The 20,692-nt window shown below is 37.1% G+C and overlaps 1 protein-coding gene across 2 annotated transcripts in view; it reads left to right on the forward strand.

Annotated features, from left to right (window-relative positions):
• DIPK2A (divergent protein kinase domain 2A) overlaps positions 1 to 10,642 on the forward strand; it is a 22,008-nt gene extending 11,366 nt beyond the window's left edge. For both annotated transcript variants that reach the window (XM_023621061.2, XM_070239110.1), the window contains exons 2-3: positions 3,812 to 4,115; positions 7,783 to 10,642. In XM_023621061.2, coding sequence (XP_023476829.1) covers positions 3,812 to 4,115; positions 7,783 to 8,114 — 636 coding nt within the window. In that variant the 3' untranslated portion in view covers positions 8,115 to 10,642. The remainder of the gene's footprint in view (positions 1 to 3,811; positions 4,116 to 7,782) is intronic.
• The last annotated feature ends 10,050 nt before the right edge of the window (positions 10,643 to 20,692 follow it).

A 20,692-nucleotide genomic window follows, 5' to 3' on the forward strand; every position in this document is an offset into this window, starting at 1 on the left:
AAAGCCCCAAGAAGTTTTGACTCTGCCGTGGTCACACTGCTAGTGAGATGCAGAGGTGAAGGTGGACCTTAAAAGCTAGCCTTGTGATTTCAAGTCCATTATTATACTTATATACTGTATTTCCCTTTAAATATAGAAATTTTATAAAATATTATCACCATAAAGAATATAAAATATCTAAATTTTCTAATCTTTTGTATAGTATTGATTAGATACATTTTATGTCACCTTCATTTTATTTTCTCTTAAAATGGAAGAAGACCTTTGTGGTTTCGTTTACTTGTTTCTGAAACCTTGGTTGTAAGCTGCTGTCAATGCATATAATAGATAATATTGTTATTAGTATTATTTGAATTTTATGATATTCAAGAAGTAGCTTGCAGTTTTCTGTTACCAAGAAGAAAAGATACCTAGACATGGTGATTTATCTTAGATTTCATATTCAAAGTACTTTTTACTTTGTAAATGAACAATGAAGGCATTTAATGTTTCCCTAAATCTTAGGAGTTAACCATGTTTGGCTTAATGCTTAAATTTCCATTTTTAATTTTTACATTGGCAGTAATAGTAGATATTGTCTTTGGCTGTTCACCAACTTAATTTTTTGAATATAGTAATAGAAAAGTAAATATATAGTTTTATAACTGTTTTGTGTCTTTGTACAATCTTTAACATTATTTTTAAAGACTGCGTATTACACTTTATGACATACATTTGAGCGTGATGAGACGCCCTGAGCAATTAATTGGAGTGCCTCCAATCCAATTAGAATATAAACCATTCCAAGTTTAAAGACTCCTTCCTTCAAATGAAAAGTATTTGTACATATTTTTTCAGCTGTAAATAATTCATTAAAATGCACACGTTTTAGTTGATTAAACTCTGTGCCCTGTTGTTCTAGGCACTTTGAAAAGTGATTTTAAGATTTGGTTTAAAATAAAAAAATGTGAACCTCAGCAGTAAACTTCTCATGCTAGCCACTGTGGTTTATGCACTGTGGGAGTCTGGTAATCAGGAAGTAAGTTGTGTTTCTCATGGCTCCATGTATTTACCGAATCCAAGCCCTAACATCTTAAAATTTTGTCTCTCATACTCTGCTTGACTGTGGTAATTTACTTCTAAGCCAGAATTGTTTTAAATACAAATTTTAAATATTTTGGCTTCCTTTGAGCATTTTCTTTGTGCTACAGTGTGTTCAATAGAATTCTGTTTTCATTAATGAAATCTGACTATTTCGATTATACAATGAAAAATTCTTGTCATATGAGCAAGTGGTGTGAATTAGTTTATTAAAGTTCTTCCAAAAGATTAGGTAGCAAACTATATGAAAGAATTGTAGTGCTCTTCTTAAAATGAGGCGTAGCAAGATTTCAGTTAACATTGTCAGCAATCACTGTATGAATGTAAAGTTGCTCAATGTGACATTTGTTCATATATTTTATCCTCTTCTATGAGGGACTTGGGTAATGAAGTGTATATTTGACTGTCGTTTGCCAGTTGGAAAGGCTCCAAAAACAAGGAGGCATTTGTACATGTGCAGATGTTGGCAGGGTTCCCTTTTCTCCTGTTGTCAAAGACCATTTTACTTTCACAAAGATATGTTTGTGTCTGTTCTACAATATGGCATGTGAATAATACACCAATAGCGTATGGCGGAGTTTTTTCTTTTACTTTTTGCGTGACAGAACTATATAAACTCACATATTTACTTGTCTTTAGTGTTTCATTTTTATGTCAGAGACTTTATACCTGAAGACTTTTGGGAAACAAATCTTTTGTAATCATTTCATCTAGCTAAATTTTGAAGATCAAGGAGATATTTTAAGTTGGGAGGAAAAGTGGAAAATAACATGTGGTTGGCAAACAGCTTTTGCACTTCACATTGGACATGGGCAATCTGTCACTTTTCCCAATGCCCAAAAGAAGTAAAAAATTCTTGGGTATAAGATAAAAAATGTACTTTCCACTAATTGCTAAAGAATCAGTGTATATTGTCTCTGAACTAAAATTGAATTAATTTAGTTACTGTATTTGAAGATTCATGCTATCGTATCTAAATTTCAAATTTACATAATTAGTGTTTTGTCTCAAAACTCAGATGTTAAAATTTAAAAGAAAAAAGGTATATATACAAAGAACAAGTACAGTTATTGTACATTGATAGAGTTGAATGGGGACACAAATGAAAATAGGTAATTATGGATGAAATTTTAAAGTTGATAAAAATTTTAGTCTAAGCATATTACTGAGTTTTGTCAATTTTATGAAAGCTCAGGGGAAAGTTAGTGTCACTTAGGGGGCCGGCCCCATGGCTGAATGGTTAAGTTCCCATGCTCTGCTTTGGCGGCCAAGGGTTTGCTGGTTCGGATCCTGGGCGTGGACATGGCGCCACTCATCAGGCCGTGTTGAGGCAGTGTCCCACATGCCACAACTAGGAGGACTCACAACTAAAATATACAACAACTATGTACAGGAGTTATTTGGGGAGAAAAAGCAATTAAAAAAAAAAAAGATTGGCAACAGTTGTTAGCTCAGGTGCCAAGCTTTAAAAAAAGAAAATTAGTTTTACTTATTTTCTTGAGGGATCCAAGAAGAAGAACCTTCTCCAGCTCATTTAATATATGTAGATTGTTCAATTTTCAGAATAGAGGTAGGCTACATTTATATTCTATAGTGTTTTACTATGTTTCCTCTGCAGTGTTTGTGTAAACATCTTCTTCTCATAATTTCCTTTTTTCCAATTTAAGGAAAGGTGCTAGGCTGAAGGACTGGCTCTTAAAACACACTTCTGATTACGTGATCTTCCAAGAAGTTGTTTAAAATATTACTTCCCATCCTTTTGCACCCGAATGCTCATTTTGTAGATGGGCATTTTAGCACTGGAAAGTGCCTTAGATAAAGCCTATCATTTTAGTTAAGTTGAAAATGATTTGTTCATGGTCATGGAAGACTTTTGTTTTAGGATATTAATCCTCCCAGTAGTTATAAAATCTATTAGAAAACCTTGCTGAGATTAGGAGAAGAAATAATTTTGAAATTGGGCTAAGGGTGAACAGAAAATCTGGTGGCAGTGGAAAGGAAACAAGACTAACTTGGGACCAAAGGCACTTGGAGTGGAGGTTGCGTTGATAGGAATCAGTGCTCTTTATGAACCTTTGGGTGTAGGTTAAAAGACATCCTTCTCTGAATTCCACCGCTGTCTGCTTCCAGACTCGGTAAGGCCTCTATTTAGTGCTTCCTTGGGACCTGCACCAGTTTTTAGTAACTAAGACTTAATATGCTCATAATTATTTGTTCGTGTCCATCTTCTAAAATTTTTATTTTAGAGACTGTTTAGTTCACTCTTATTGCCAGCAGAGCACAAGGCCTGGTGCTGGGATATGCTTCCTGGCTAATAGGCCTGTAGTGCTGTCCATTCAAAAGAAAGGATTGATTGATTGTACTTACACAGTAAAAGGAATACTTTTATTCCTTTCAATAAGGATAAAGGAAAGCATAAGTACTTTTAGATTTGGTAATAAAGAAGGTGTCTTGTGTTTTCTTGATCAGTTGAATTCTGAGATTTTGATAGACAAGACTTATCATTCTATTTTAGCTGTATAATGTAAAGTTGTCTATTAAAAATTTTTTTTCAGGACCCTGGTAATGGTATGAATTAGAAAAGAGATCAAATTTATCTCTATTGAATTACTCACTATAACAGGAAAGCCCAAGCTCTTGCCTAGCAGCGTTCTCTACTGAGAGGATCTGGGGCTGGACCTAGGCTGTCTTCATCAGTCTCTTTTATAATATTAAGATAATTCTTTTGTAGAGTTTTCCATCTGATGAAGGTTGGCCTTTTGCAAAATATCTTGGAGCTTGTGGAAGAATGGTGGCCGTAAATTATGTTGGAGAAGAACTGTGGAGTTACTTTAATGCACCATGGGAGAAACGAGTCGACCTCGCTTGGCAATTAATGGAAATAGCAGAGCAGCTTACAAACAATGACTTTGAATTTGCACTCTACCTCCTGGACGTCAGCTTTGACAATTTTGCAGTTGGTCCTAGAGATGGGAAGGTAATCATTGTGGATGCTGAAAATGTTTTGGTTGCTGACAAAAGGTTAATTAGACAAAGTAAGTATATAACTTTTAGATTTGTTTTTTGAACACATTTTTTCTATGTCAAAATAATGTTTCCATTTATATGAAGCAAACCTTTAATTTCCTCCTTTGGTGGCAACCTTGTGTCTTTCTTCCTTTTATTTGGTGAGTATCAGTCAACACTGATTTATTATACGTGTACTTGTACTCTTAGTCACAGTTTCTCCATATTTAGTAAAATATCCTCTGGGTTCAAATGGACACGTATACTCTGTGTGTGTGTACACATCTTTTTCATATGACCTGCTGTATTCTGTGGTTTAGGAGCCTATTGCAGAATCAAGGTTTTATATTGTTACAGGCTACCAGAGAGACTGTACTGCTCTCACGGAGGCCTTATCTTTCTCTAGGATCTCTTAGAGTGATGTTCTGTATTCCGTTGTTCTGTGGGGTCCTTACAGTGATTTTTTTCTCTTTTAACCATTTAGATGATTCCTAGCATTCCAGATCACTGACTTTGGTTTGACATTATTACCTCTCACCCACAACTTTCCTCTCCATTTATTTGTGAGCTTTTCCCAGGATAGGTGGACAGAGTGTCTGAAGTGTTTTGAAAATTAAATGCCATAGAATTTTAAAGTGTCAGGGACCAAGCCTCCTGTTCTGTAACTAATCTACTTAGTAAAAGACGCCAAAGGGTTGTTGCTTGATGGTGTGAGGGTCTTGTATTTTTAATCCCCTCCCTGCCCATCATATGAGGATCTTTCGATGTACAAAGACCAAAAATTTGTGGCACCTGGGGAATGCAGTAAATGCTACAGCAATACATTAGAGTGAGAAGTACTTTTTGCATGATCTTAGCTTGATCTTATTAAATACTTCACTTTTCCCAATGCCTTGTTCTGATTCCATGCACACCAAACTACTTTGTGATAGTTTCTTGACTTGCCGTGTAGACCCTCCCACAAGGAGTGGACGCCCTGCTGGGGTGCTTCCTTCCCCTCTTGCTTCTTCCCCCATTCATGAAGGTGGCAGCAGCTTACACCATGCTTTTCTTTTTTAAGATGTGCAGTTCAATAGTTTTTAGTAAATTCACAGAGTTGTACAACTTGCCTAAACTTTAAAAATTTCATTCTAGTGTTTGTAAAAATAATTTTTTGTAATTTTTTTAATGAGCACATTGCTGGAATACGTTACAGTTTTATACCAACTAATTCCTGGCCTTGGGTCAATACAGCCATCCAGCATCTGTATTCCTGTGTCTCATACAGTGAGCATTGCTCCAGTGCCGCCTTAGCTCTGGCATTCTTGTCAAATGCCTCACATGGTGGTGCTATCTAAATGGCCACTTTGCGAAAGGCCGTATCTGCTTATTCACCCTCTTTTCTGAACTCTTTCTAGTAAATGACTTTTTTTTTCCTTCACAGGGAAATTTCGGTTTTGCTGTGGCGACTCCCTCAGTGTCCTTCCCTTTGTCATCTAAACTAGTAAAAAAAAAAATACGCATTCATCCCTCTTTTTCAGACAGAGAAGATCCATCTTTGAGAACTTGTTGCATGAGTTATCTTCTTCAACTTCCCACCCCCTCCTTAAAATATTCTCTTAACCTCCCCATAAACCGTACGTATAAGACTCTTCCCTGTTTTCCCTTTCATTTCAACTGGATTTTTTAAAAGTTGCTTACTCTACCTATGTCTTCTTCCTCGGCCTCCCTCAGCCGAGTAAAGCTTGATTTAGAAGTCTACATGGCCATTAGCAACCCCCTAATTGGCAGATTAGTGAAGTGACTGATTAGTAACAACTTCCTCAAATTCCTCCCTCCTTTTGTTTTAAAAAAGGAACTATGTAAATGGAAGGAAACCAATCTGATCTTATCACTCCCTTGCTTAGTGCTTTTAATGACTTCCCATTGTTCTTTCAGTGAAGTACAGACTCCTTGCCATGATTAGCTGACTGGTTCCTCTTAGGCCTCATTTTTAATATGCCTCTGTCCAGTGCCCTTGATGCTTCAACTTCAATGGCCTTTTGGTTTCTTGAAAGAACCTTTCCACTCCTGAGCTTTCCTATATACAGTTTCCTCTGCCTAAAGTGCCTGTCTCTCCTTCCTCCATACACAGCTAGCTTCTTGTCCTTCAAGCCTTAGTGTACATCTTAACACTAGGAGAGATCTGACCTTTATATCTGACAGTAGAGAGGGTTACTTCTTTCGTAAACCTTCCTACGGTTAGAAACCTTTCTACTGCTGGTTCCTTTATAGTGGTTCCTATAATTTATGCTAGATAATGTTTGTTTATTTACTTAATGTCTGTTTCACATACTTGATTGTAAGCTAGTGAGGGCAGGAACCGTGTTTTATCTGTTTTGTTTGCCACTATGTACCCTTCCTGCCATAGAGCAGGCATTCAAATAATCATTTGCCGAATGAGTTTTTCACTGACCTTTCCTCTGCCAACCCATTAAGTTTCAAAGTTCTACCCTCAGTCTTCTTTTTTCAACATGCTTGCCAGTATAGTTCAGCTGTTCTTCTTGGCTCCATCAGGCACATGTATGTTGATGTGTTCTAAATATTGTACTGTACCTCTGACTTCAAAGTCGTCTCAACTGTATTTCTAGTTGCATATATGACATGACCACTTGAATTCCTCATCGCTACTTTATATTTACTCTAATTTATATATAAAATATTAACAGTATTATGTTAATAATGTCTACCTTGTCATCCAATTAGGGCCTTAAATTTTATTTATACACTTACCTGTTAATTTTTGTCTCAAATATTTCCACAATCTGACTTTTTTTCCTGGACCTTCTTTTAGTTGCTGTCATCGTCTTAGTCCCTCCAGTCTTCAGCCCAGAGTTACCTTTCTATAAAACAAATCATGGTCATGACCTCACAGGCACAACCTATTTCTCTAGCCTCATCTGTACCTCATCCCTAGACACCTGTCTCACACTCTGGCCACAGTGAACTTATTGTTTCCTGAACCAGCTGGACTAATCCCTGAAGTCCATGCCTTTGTACTTACTGTACCCTGGGTCTAGAATGCTGTTTTCTCTACTTTCTTTTCAGACTTGCTGATCTTTCTTTTGGTGAGGAAGATTGGCCCTGAGCTAACATCTGTTGCCAATCTTCCTCTTTTTGCTTGAGGAAGATTGTTGTTGAGCTAACATCTGTGGCAGTCTTCGTCTATTTTATATGTGGGATGCTGCCACAGCATGGCTTCATGAGTGGTGGTGCATAGTTCCGTACCCGGGATCTGAAACCGCGAACCCTGGGCTGCCGAAGCACAGTGTGGGAACTTAACCACTACAACACCAGGCTGGCTCCAACACTTGCTGATCTTTTAAGACCTAAATCAGAACCTGTAGTTCTCCTCTCTGAAGTCTTCTACAGCCCCAGGCAGAAGTACTGCTTCCTCTGTGCTCTGCAGCATAGTGTCATGCCTCCCTATGGCACTTTCTCTGTGTGATGGAAAGTTTCCCTCTAGACTGAACACTTAAGTAGTGGGGACCTTCTTATCCTTCTGCCTGGCATTGGTGGACTCCCAATAAATGCTTGTGTATAAATATATTTAAATGTTTATAATACAATTTTAAGAACAAATACCACTATGTTAATTAGTGAAATGTTCTCTTTGGGGAAGCATTGAAAACTGTTTTAAAATGTATTTTTCTCTTTCTGCTTTTTCTCCTTTCACAGATAAACCTGAAAATTGGGATGTATGGTATGAAAGCAAATTTGATGACTGTGATAAGGAAGCTTGCTTATCATTTTCAAAAGAAATTCTTTGTGCTCGTGCCACTGTGGACCACAATTATTATGCTGTTTGTCAGAACCTCTTATCCAGACATGCCACCTGGCGTGGCACTTCTGGAGGACTCCTCCATGATCCACCAAGTGAAATTGCCAAAGATGGCCGACTAGAGGCCTTGCTGGATGAGTGTGCCAACCCAAAGAAGCGCTATGGCAGATTCCAGGCTGCAAAAGAACTGCGGGAATATCTAGCACAATTGAGTAACAATGTGAGGTAGTCTATGGTGGACATTTCTCTTAGTTTAAATATCGCTGGCTGAAACTAAACCACCAAAAACCATCTGGGAAAACGAAATTTGGAATTAATACATTCAGAGGATGATAAACTTGCACTGATAGATCTTTTGTTAACATCCATCAAAATAAGACATTACTTCAAAAATCACATGATGCTTCTGCAAATAAGTTTATTCTTACACTTTGGAGACTTGAGCATCATTGACTGCTTTGCCCCAGAATGCCTGAGTGAATTAATGAATATTGTTAAGCTATTGGAAATGAGTCTGATAGTTACATTGGCTTGTGTATCAAAGGGTACTTGGTACTTGACTTAGTTTGCATTACTATCATGATTTTGTGAATCTCTTGCATTTGCTTTGAATGTCAAGTTAGATGGGCCTGTTTTATAGGCCACTTTTCCTTCTGATGTGTAGGGGGTTTTTTTTCCATTTTTATGTTTTTTTATTTTACACAATCAGGTTACTGTAGGTGTTCATTTAAATTTGGACTAGTTTTCATTCAGTGCTATGTGCGGTACACTTTTACTGTTAGGGCAGGATTCCCAGGTTTACTGTGTTTTTTCTGAAAGCTGAGTATTTTATTATGTAAATACCTTTCTCCCCACTTTCTGTGGTTTCACCATTGCATGAGATCATTTAAGATTATTTAACAGTTACATCCCTCAATGCCAATAATTATAAGTGTACACTAAACATAAACTTGGCATATGATTCAAAATGTCATTTTGTCCTTTAAATGGCTTTAAGAAGAGTATAATAGCAATCTACATTTTGATGTTAATTTTGATTGAGGAAAAAAACACCAGTATTTTTTAAATGCTAACTAGTTCAAGATGATAATGCATATGCCAAAGAAATATTAGACCTAGTCCCATGGTTAGAATTTAAAATTGGCCACCTACTTATTCTTACTATCCCACTTCCAATACTTTTAACTCTTTCATTATTAAAGTCACATCTCCCTGGTTCTTCTTCGGTGTTGAAAAATTAAGCTACTGCTTCCAAGCATATGTACCTTAAAAATATTCATTGGTACTTTTGCAAAAATTAACATGGTAGTCATCATTTGAGTTTAATCAGGCATCATAACTTTTTATTTATTGATAGACTAGTAATTTTTACTATAAAACAGACAGTTTAGCCAGTCTGCCCAACTTGGTCTTCATTACCCAATTGTTAAACATCAGATTTGAGTATGTGGATAAAAATTAACAAATGTGTGAAATTTGTGGGCTATCTTTAAAAGTTACAGTATATAAATTAACTATCACTAATGTAAGTGATATTTTTCTGTTTGAAATTATTACTTCTGTTTACGGCAAAGTTTGGTGTAGTGTGCAGTATTTAGTCCTAGACTGACTTTATTCTAAATCAGAAAATGATTAAAATATGCACAACCAAAGCCAATTTTTTCTTTTCTTTTTCATTCATTCAACAGCTATTTATTGAGCATCAGCTCTGTACCAGGCACATTACTAGCTGCTACACACTGTCTGAATATGACATATGGTTAAGTAACTTTACAATGGTTATCAAATACTTTAATGTAGGTATTTCTTAAGTTGGAATGGCACTCATTAAGTTAGGATGATGCTTTCATGTTATTTTACTATCGTGATGGAAATTCTACTCGTACCGTATGTAACTGGGTTGCTACAAAAAGGGCAGGGTGAAATCTGAGGTTAATCCCAGTTTAAAAACTGGAAGGAGAAGGGTAAGATCTCTCCATTATAAAATAGATCACATTATGTTATTTTTATGCATCAGTACATTACATATATCAGCTAGCCCTCAAAGAAACATTTAGTGCTGGAGATTTTACAAAGCTGACTTTTTACAACTTTGGAAAACTTTTGAGGGGAGTAGGTAAAATTACATGTCAACATTCGCCTCTTACTCAAAACTTCAAATAAAATACACATTTTCAAAATGGAGCACCTTTTATATTTGATAAGTATTCATTACAAACTTTAGAATGCCAGTCCCAGAGGGGCTGTCTTTCTGTGGGTTAGCAAACGTTTATCTTATTTTTGGAGGAGTGATTGTGGTTGCAGAGCAGGAAGTGACAAAACGCTGCCAGCAGTGATTGCTACTTGAGGGAGTTTTTTATGACTACCGTTTGTCCCATGAGGTTATGTAGAATTTCTTTTATCTTTGGGAAAGATTGAGGAGAAGATAGTAAAAGAATTAGGAATTTAAAATTACAGGGAAAAATATGTATGTGAAAAGCAATAAATATTTTGTTCATTTTGCTATCAAGATGTTCACTATCAGATATTTATTATACAGCAGCAATTTATATTTTTAATCATTGCCCATTAATAGACGCAGTGAAATATTTTTGAATCAGACATTTGGGGTTTGTATGTGCATTAAAATTGTCTTTTGTACTGTAAGTTACTGTTTAATTTGAATATTTTATCAGAACTGTCTTCCTGTGCCTTTATAATATAAAGTTGTTTCTACAACTTTTAATGATCTTAATAAAGAATACTTTAAGAATCACACTTTTCAGACTATCTCTTAACTTGAAATATCCAAATTTTTCTTGAGTGGAAAGTGAGGTTGTATAAGTAAGTTATTTTTTCCCCCTTGCTTGTATTTTCATAAAATTTTCAGAAACTATCTGATTGGGTATGAGCTTAACATCTCTGCCAGTCTTCCTCCACTTTGCATGTGGGTTGGTGCACAGCATGGCTGATGAGTGGTGTAGGTTTGCTTCGGGGATCCAAACTTGCAAACCCAGACCACTGAAGAGGAATGCAGCAAACTTAACCACTATGCTACAGGGCCAGCCCTACAAGAGAATAATACAGTGAACAGATTATGGTTATAGGAACTTGAAAAGTTAGCAACATGTGGCCAAACTTGTTTCATCTATACCCCAACCTACTTGCCCGCAGCATATTTTGAGCAAATCTGAGAGAGATCAATTTGATTTACATGTACACTTTAGGCATTTTCTCCTCCAACAAAACCACAATACTGTTTCACATCTAAAAAATTAACAGTAATATCTCAATATCACCAAAGCAGGAAAGCTCTCAAATACCATTGGTGTTTTCTCAAAAGCTCAGGATCCAACTGCAGGAGTTCTAAACCATTGGCTATATACATCATGATCAATAAAGATAATAAATGGATTGAAACGTTAAAAATGTAAATTATGCATTCAATATAAGACAGCAACCCAGAACAAACCAACTCAGTCACATCTAGAAGGATATTGAGGGATTATTCTGAAAACTGGTAACTTAGGAGAGAAAGAAGCATTTATCCTGCCTTGCCTCAGAGTATTCAAATAATTGAGGAGAAGAATTTGTAGAATATATAGAATTATTCCAGTTAATAAATGCAAACGGAATATTGTTAAACTATCCCCGTTTTGCAATTCCTGATGAATTGTCAAGAGCTGGACAATGATCATCAGTGTCTGCTGAAGCTATTGGAAAGCTGATGAGGAACTTTGTATGGATGGATCAGGACGGCAACACCTGAACTCATTGGTTGCTCTTAATGGCGTGCCTTCTAATAGGACTCAATGAAGAGTACCGAGCACCACCTATGAAGTGTCATGCCAGAAAAAAAGCCTGAATCTGATCAAGCCCCTAGATCTATCCATTAATGGGAAATACACGGCACAAAGGAACATGTTAAAGGATGCCGTGGGGATGCAATCAACGAAATCCAGAACATGGGGAATTCTATGGGATAAATGACTTGGTATTGTTTAACAAATTCTAAGGAAAAGGATGGGGACCCTTTACATTAAAAGAGACATAAGTAACACATATAGTAAGTGGAGATGTCATCTTTGTATCCTGATTTGAACAAGTCAACTTTAAAACAAGGTGGAAACAAATTTGAACAACTGAACTATAAGGTTAATGTCTTGGGTAAACTCATCCACTTTAATTTTGCACTTGCTTTAATATGTGGAAAAATCCAAGTACCTAGTCTATACTAAGCTATAGTTTATTATTCTGAACTAAATTAGCTATATGTCTAAGTTTTAAATACAAACAGTTCTTTTGAAAAGTTACTTGCCCATCATCACAAAATAGTGGTCGACCTGGGCTCAACACTGATTTTCTGAGTGATTTCAACATTCTTTCTATTGTACTGTGTTGCAACTTTTAAGAACCAGAAGCATAGAGCTGAAGGCAAGATCATATAAAATACAATCGTGAAAAACATTCATATGCATTTTCTCAATTGTTATAAATTAGAGGAAGGGAAGATTTGTGAGGGCAAGGAGAGGTAGAGAAATCCCAAGTGAGATACAAGGTAGAAAAGAGGAAGTCAGGGTTAGGAGAGTAACATGAGGAGAAGAGGTAGAAAATGAGAAAAATAACATCTCATGAAAGAAAGGGTAAGCTATCTTTCTCTTGGACCTGAAAACTTCAGGCCTCTCATATATCCGTATAGGTTACTTAAGATTGCTCTTCCCAATTTGAGTGTACTAATATCTAATGTCTCTGGGGATCTACCTCAGCCTTTTGAATTTTTTTCCTTTCACCTTTCATCATCCAACAGATACTGTTGAAACTCTAGGCCATTCCTTGTACCCCAGGTTGTAAGAATATAGACTTGTAAGAAAGTCTACCTTCTAAGGTGACAGACTATTAAAAAATAAGCTCAATAGTTATTCAGTCAGACTTGGGATTTGTTGTTGATTTTAACTCTCCTTTCCTATGTACATCTCATGTTTGGGTAACTCAGAATAATGAAAGAGGTCACCTACAGGCTGTTAGATGAAGACAGGACTAGCAGAAGCAATGCTCTTTCATGAAAGTATTTCATTTTAATCCTGAAACAAATCCACTGGCCCTCCAAAGTCATTACGTGGTCTCGCTAACTTCCTGTTTTTTCTTTTTGTGTTTAAAGACATTCATTATTGGTTTTAGTTTCTTATAAAGTATCTTCAGCCATTTTTTTTTTAGCTACCCAAATTACTTAATTATATTTGCAGTATCCTAAGGGCTTCTCACGTAGGTCATCTTTCCATTTTTTGAATAATTGCTTAGTAATATTGGGTTGGTGGGGAGGGAGTGGTAAGGAAAACACTCTCAACCCAAATTGTTTATTTTCTGAGACTTGCTTTAAAAGGTGTATTTCCAGTTGTCTCATCAACAATTCTAAAAGTCAACTTTTTAGAGTGTTGTTTTAATCAATGCATATATTTTTAAATACCATGTGTTGACTTTCTTTGATTTACCCATTGTTACTGGAACACTATGATATTTTTCTGGTCCTTTTATGTAATGATTTTCAGACATAACTTATTTTAAAATGTTTGGGGAAGTAGAATTGGGAGAAGTTAGAGGCAGATTTTGGTCTCATGAAACCAGTGATACTGGTGCCCCCCCAGTGAGATGCAAAGAAGTTTCAAGAAGAGTTCTTTCCTCTCTTCCTCTAGCACTAATATTCTTTTTACAAAGTCATTTGCTAGTGTTAAAGCCATAAATAGAAATCTCAAACCTAACACTCACTTGTCCCCATGGAAAAAAATGTTTCTCTGATGTCGTTTGAGAAAAAGCAATTAAAAAGGAAAGATAGACATCTTTGAACAGTTAAAAATGTATATTTAGATGTTTCTGAGAGGGAGAGTTTGAGTCTCTTCTTTGGTACTTGCCAATTGTTCCCCTAGACAAATTATTTGACATCTAAGAGATAGTGTTCACATTAGAGAAACAGAATTTCCTCTTTCACTGTATCAGAAGTTTGCTGGACAGATGAGGTAATGTACGGGAAAGCACTTCCTAAGTGTGAAGTACTACACAAGTATATTTTAATAACAAACGTTGATGATTTGCCCAGAGAGAAGAAGAGACTTCATTCAAGGATTAAACAATTGGCTCTTGCTAGCTGGAGGTGCACAGCTACCAATGACTTTCACCTCTTTGAAACTTAAGGCTGTAAACTAGTTTTAGCAGGGGGAGAGGCCCCAGATATTTTTAGAAAACTTCCTGTGGTTTAGATGAAATTGCCAAAGATGTGATTCAGCATGAGAACTTGAAGGTTCCAGTTTCTTGTGCTTCATAGGATAATAATTTATAATCAGCAGGGGAAAAAAATTGCAGACTTTTTGGGGAAAAGAGCAATCACAATGGGGGCTAACATGGCAAAATGTGCAAGCTCATTGATAATCAAATGATAAACCACTTCATCTCTATCCTCCTCACTGGAAGGAAACAGTACCAGCAAAAATGATGGAGAGTCAGATGAAGAGTTTTCCTTCTTGGCAGAACATGGATTTTAGGCAAGGGTTCAGTAGAAGGATGGGGCTAGGCGGCAAAGAGAAATCCCTGGGTGGGTCCAGATGTTTCCTTTGCCCTTTTTGATGCCTATACTAAATGAAACTTTCCAAAAGGAATGAATGAATGTCCATTAAAAGCACCCCTCTCCCCAAGCCCAGCTCTTTGCTCCTTCAAATAAGTTGTTAGCTCTGATCAAATTAGCTCTGACTCCTGGCAACAGTATGAATGTATGAATGAGTCACGTCCACAATGTCCTGTCCTCAGCAACCCTACTTCAAATAAGTAACTGCTGTTAATGCTGTTTGTGTTGGATTACACACATTAAATACATGCAGATTTTTTATGTAACGGAGGTCACACTAACTACATAATAGGGATCACACTGGTCTTCACTGGAGTTTTTTTATGATAGGCCTCAGAGCCTAGTCATCTAAATAGATCTACTTCATTCTTCTAAATGAGGGGTTGGCAAACATTTTCTTTAAAGACTAGATAGTAAATATTTTAGACTTTGCAGGCCATGTGGTCTTTGTTGCAGTTACTAAAATCTGACATTGTATGGGACAAAAGCAGCCATAGACAATACATAAACTCTTGAGCATAGTTGTGTTCCAGTAAAGCTTTATTTGCAAAAACAGGCCAGGTTTGTCCCATGGGTCACAGTTTGCTGACCCCTATTCTAAATTATTGTGTAGTATTTCTGCATAAAAATAACCAACTTTAACTATTTCTCTAGTTAATCATGTCCAGTTCTTCACTATAGAACACTGCTGTTATGAAGATCTTTATACAAATAACCCTGTATGTGTAGGAGTACTTCTGTAGGAAGTGAATCTGCCAGGTCAAAGGTGTGCATATTTAAATATGTAAATATAGCTTCCAGATTCTCCAAAGACCTTTACCAACTTATACTCTCTAAAACAGTGTATGAGAATGGGCTTCTTATCGCCTGCCAACACTGACTTTTATTTATTTCTTTATATTTTTACCAATATTATGTAAAAACACTATTTCCTTTATTTTTATTTGCAGCTGCTTAATAGTTGATGAGGCTTGAGAGAACTAATAACACCCCCTTACCTTCCTGCCTGATTTAGAATAAATTAAGAGGCAATGCAGGAATCAACAAGATGGAGAATATCACCTGTTATTGATATAGCTGTCGGACAGCATGGCCTATATCCATGGTAACAATAGTTTTCCAAATATCCTAGAATTAATCTTTCCCACTTTTATTGGAGGCAGAGTTGAAAAACAACAGACTTTCTGCCATTGGCAATGTCTCCCTAGAAAGCAGGCATGGAGAAGCAGAGAATTTGTGATTCATAAGACACTCATATCCCAAAAGGGAACAGAAAGAGAAAGTAGCTGAACTGCATACATCCAGTTCACTTTCCCAAACTCGCCAGTTAGATTAGTCACTGCAGAGGAGAATACAGATGAGCAGGGCCACTCTTAGACAGTCCTTTCCCCGGAACATGAGTAGGATGTCACTGTCTTCTCCCAACACCCTAGCTCCAGCCTTAGTGAGGCTGACCATCTTTTGATGGCCATTTAAGGTTTTTTGTGACCTCCTGATTCTTATCCTTTGCTCATGTTTAAAAGCTGATTTGTTCATATTTTTCTATTGGCTTATAGGAGTGCTTCATCTCTTTAAAGATATTAATTTTTGGTTTATTTGTTGCAACTACTGTATTTATTAAATCTAAGATGCTATTGCTTGTAAGATACCATTATTTTACATACTAAGGGAAGGGAGTTTAAAAAACACTGTTAATTAAGCTATGTTACAATGAGTCTTATCACTTAGAATTTTCATATATATATATATATTGAAGGAGCTTGCATAAACTCTTGTGTGTGTATACTTAAAAGGGAAAACATAAGCAAAATAGATGGCTAAGGTATTCTGGAAGCATTTCATATTCAGAATTAACTCACTCTCTTGACTCACTTTTCTGTTCGAGCCCTTGCTGTACATGTTTTTCCACATGATGTGTCATCCTCTGTGTCAAGAACATTGGTACAGCCACATTTCTCCAAATGGTATTTCGGCATTATCTCCAGATTCTTTTTTCAAGCCAAAGCCACCAATTCTGTAAGTTTTGACGTTGACACTTTCTTGAACTTACCAGTAGATCTAACAAGGTTTTCGATAAAAAAACTAGGACTCATACTGTATTCCTTAAATGGTTCTTGAGTAGTGTTTTCACCGAAGTGTTTAGAGGTTGCACATTTCCAATAATAATGGGAGCAACAACCAAATTTGAACGCTTCACAACTACTGCCTGGCAGACGGCAAAGGTAAGACACCATTGATTGTCAAACAAATGATGATTTTAGATATGTTAACATTTAGAGAAATGTTTATGTTATAATTGATGAATTAGAGTGCTTTTTCCGAGTGTGTCATGTATCTTTTTTTGTCCTTTCTTTTTTTGTGGTAAAACACATAAAACAAAATTTGTCATTTAACTGTTTTTAACTGTAGGATTCGGTGGTATTAATGACATTCACAATGTTGTGCAACCATCAGCACTATCTATTTCCAAAATGTTTCATCATCCCGAACAAAGCTCTGTACCCATTAAGCAGTAACTGCCCATTTCCCCTGTCCCCAGCTCCTGGTAATTTCTAATCTACTTTCTGTCTTTATGAATTTGACTATTCTAGATATTTTATATAAATGGAATCATACAACGTTTGTCCCTTTGTGTTTGGCTTCTTTCACTTAGCTTAGTGTTTTTAAGGTTCATCCATGTTGTAGCACGTATCAGAATTTTATTCCTTATATGGCTGAATAATATTCCGTGGTATGTATATACCACATTTTGTTCATGCAGTCATCTGTTGATGGATGCTTAGCTTGTTTCCATCTCTTGACTATTGTGAATCATGCTGAAATGAACATTGGCATACAATTGTCTGTTGGAGTTTCTGTTTTCGATTCTTTGGGGTATCTATGTATCTAGGAGTAGAATTAACTGGGTAGTAGAATTAACTGGGTCATATGAGAATTCTAAGCTTAACTTTTTCAGAAATCTCCAAACGATCACACATCTTTTAACTCTAACATCTGATCGATGCTGTGGAGAGGAGTAGAAAGTTGTCCATTATTGTTCCAGAACTCGTAAGGCAGCAGCAATGACTGACTGGACCTGGAGCAACAAATCTGTCAACAGTGTCGATGCAAGTTTATGTCTTATAAGTGCAAGAGCTGCCAGAGGTTCTTTAATTATATCTTTAGAAACAAAGAGATTAGCTGTTGTAAATAAATCTAAGGAGTAAGCCTATGCCCAGAGTTACCCAATTCATATTTTTTAAGTTTGAAATAGTAAGTGGAAAGAGCTAAATGGCTCTGCTTGAGAAAGAGAGAGAGATTGAGAAACCACACAGATGGGCTGGGGCTTGATAAGGGAAGAAGCAAGTATGAGAAGAAGACAAGCAGGGAGAAAGAACAATTAATTTAGATCTATTAACATCATTTTAAATAATACCACTCCTCATGAGCATACACTAAATGATAGGCATTGTGCTTCACACTGTATTTCATTTTTAAAGCAAGGTTGGTATGCTATTTCCATTTTACATATAGGAAACGATGTCCCTAGAGGTTAAGTGCCTTGCCCAAGACCACAGAGCTAGTAAGCTGCAAAGATGGGATTCAAATCCAGGGCTTGGCTTCCAGATGCCACTGTGGAAATTAATAAAAGAAACTTTAACTAAATTAGAGTTGGGAAGGCCTTTATGGGGAGTGCTCATGCCCTATCACACATGGTCGATTGCTCCCAACAGGAAGAGACCTGCTTGCATCTAGGACAGAAGTACAACTACTTTACTGTGGAAGGAAGATTTCTCTCCCCACCCAGCAGCAGCCCAGCCAATGAGAAACACCACAGCTCAGCCAATGAGAAGCCACTGCTTCCCTGAACTGTTACTTTCCCCCAATGGACTTTCCTTTAGACTTTTCCCTTCTCCTCCTTTTTCTCTATAAAAGCAGCTTTCTTCCTTTGTTTTGTGGAATTGCCTATGGTTCGCCATAGCATGTGCACCCTGAATTGCAATTCTTTTGGCTATTCCCAAATAAAGCTATTTCAAGGGTAAAATAATAGGTGAATTTGCTTTGTAAGTTCACATCCCCCTTCCTCAGCCATTTCCACTGTGCCATGCTGGCCGTACAAATTCCCCATGTGCAATTCTTTTTTTGACTACTGCTCTTTCCTGTCGACAGTTGTCAGAAAGAGTGAGTCCTCTCTTTTCCCTCCAGGTTTGCCTTGCCCTTCCTGGGACTGGCTGTTCTGTTCTGATCCTGCCTGGAGCTGTGCAACTCCTTTAGGGTGTCTGGTGTCTGGTCCGTGAGGTACAAAGCTACTTTCCCAAACTCTTAAACTGCCCCTTGTGCTGCTGATATGAGTTTGCCTTCTTCTAACCTCCTCCATCTTCTTTCCGCGTACTTCAGTGTCAAATTCCTGTTACTTGCTGCATAAGGAGGCCTCCTATTTTCATAGGAGAAAAAAAAGGTAGCTTATGGGGGTGTCTTTCTAAAGTGTGCCCAACAACATATCCTACCCAGACCCTCTATTTCTCATTTATTTGTTTATATTTTTGTTTCAAAGATTGTCTCTCCTAAGAGCCCCATCAAGGGATATTCTGCCCCTGGGGTTGCAACTGCCACTACAGGGGGTCTCAGATCTGTTACAGTTTTTCTTTTTTCTGTTACTCTAAGAGTTACATTTGCACAGAGCACACATGCCATACTAATTTGTTGATAAAATGATTCTCATAATAACATTCTCCAAAACACAGCTTCCTCTCACTGATTTCCTCCTCAAGAACCTGCACTTGTTTTCTATTGTCCCAAATTCACTCCCAGTTCTCCCCTCAAGACTGTTAGAGGCCAGCAGCAGCAGGGGGAGGAGCGCTAGCTGGGAGCCCAGATTGAGGGGAGGGGCTTCAGGGCATCGGGAGAGCATCTTAGAGGGGTGCTAACTCAACACCCAAGCTGAAATACTGGGTCCTAGTCCAAAGAGCTAGAAAGCCTAGACATCTCTTTATGGGACTGGTTAAAAAGGGATGGTCCATCTATGCAGTGACATACTGTGATACTTTCTGGCACTTAAAATGATAATGCAGATATGCCTTTATTCACATGGAAGCGGGTGAATCCAGGTTTCATGGGGCCTGAAGTTTACACAATTTAGAGACTGTCTTTTAGAAAAAAAATAGATTCAGATACTTGGAAGAGGTCTATGCCTACATGGGGCTTTGAAGCGTAAGCTTCGTAAATACACTTCGTGAAGAAAGCAGGTTTCTGAACAGCATGTAACACTTTGTTCTTATTTCGGAACAGCCTAATGGGATTTGCAGAGGACTGCTAGCAGTGATTATCTGTTGTTTTTGCTCTTTGCATATTTATTTTCATTTTAACTCTGCAGTGTCATTGTATATGTGTGTATATGCATATGTCTATGTGTGTGTGCATTTCAAATGCATATGTGTATGTCTATAGCTATATGTGGGTGTATGTGTATTTAAATATATATATTTATGTTTTTCACTTGAAGGCCAATGCGTCCTCCAGACTTCTTCAATCCTGAGGGCTAGGCAGACTAAAAAGGTCCAAGGTCATAGGATAGAAAGTTGGGAAAGCAAGTAGAAGCAAGGTTTAAACCACAGAATAGGAGACTAGAAGAATTCTCTAAGAGTTGGTTGCCTGGTTTGTTTTTAATAAGCTTTTTGTTAGGCTTTTTGTTGTTACAGAAAAGTTGCAAAGATAGTACAGAGAGTTCCTATATAACCCTCACCTGGTTTCCCCTGCTGTTAACATCTTTCATTAAGTGGTAAATGTGTCACAACCAAGGACCCAACATTGGTACATTATTAACTAGACTCTATGCTTTATTTGGATTTCATTAGTTTTTCCTTAATTCCTTTTTCTGTTCCAGGACATCACGTTACATTCAGTCCTCATGTCCCCTCAGCCTCCTCTAGCCTATGACAGTTTCTCAAACTTTCCTGGATTTTAATGACCTTGACAATTTTGAAGGGCTCTGTCTGATGCTTTTCTCTTGATTAAACTGGGGTTATGGGATTTGGGGAAAATGACCACTCAGGTGACATGCCACCTCATCACCTCATACCAGGGGTTTGTGTTACCGGCATGATTTATCACTGATGATGTTAACCTTGACCACCTGCCTGAGGTAGTGTTTGCCAGGTTTTTCCACAGTCAAGTTACTTTTCCCCCTTTCTTACTCTATTCTTTGGAAGCAAATCATTAAACACAGCCCTTAGTCA

This window comes from Equus caballus, chromosome 16 (genome assembly GCF_041296265.1).
Source record: "Equus caballus isolate H_3958 breed thoroughbred chromosome 16, TB-T2T, whole genome shotgun sequence".
NCBI lineage: Eukaryota > Metazoa > Chordata > Mammalia > Perissodactyla > Equidae > Equus > Equus caballus.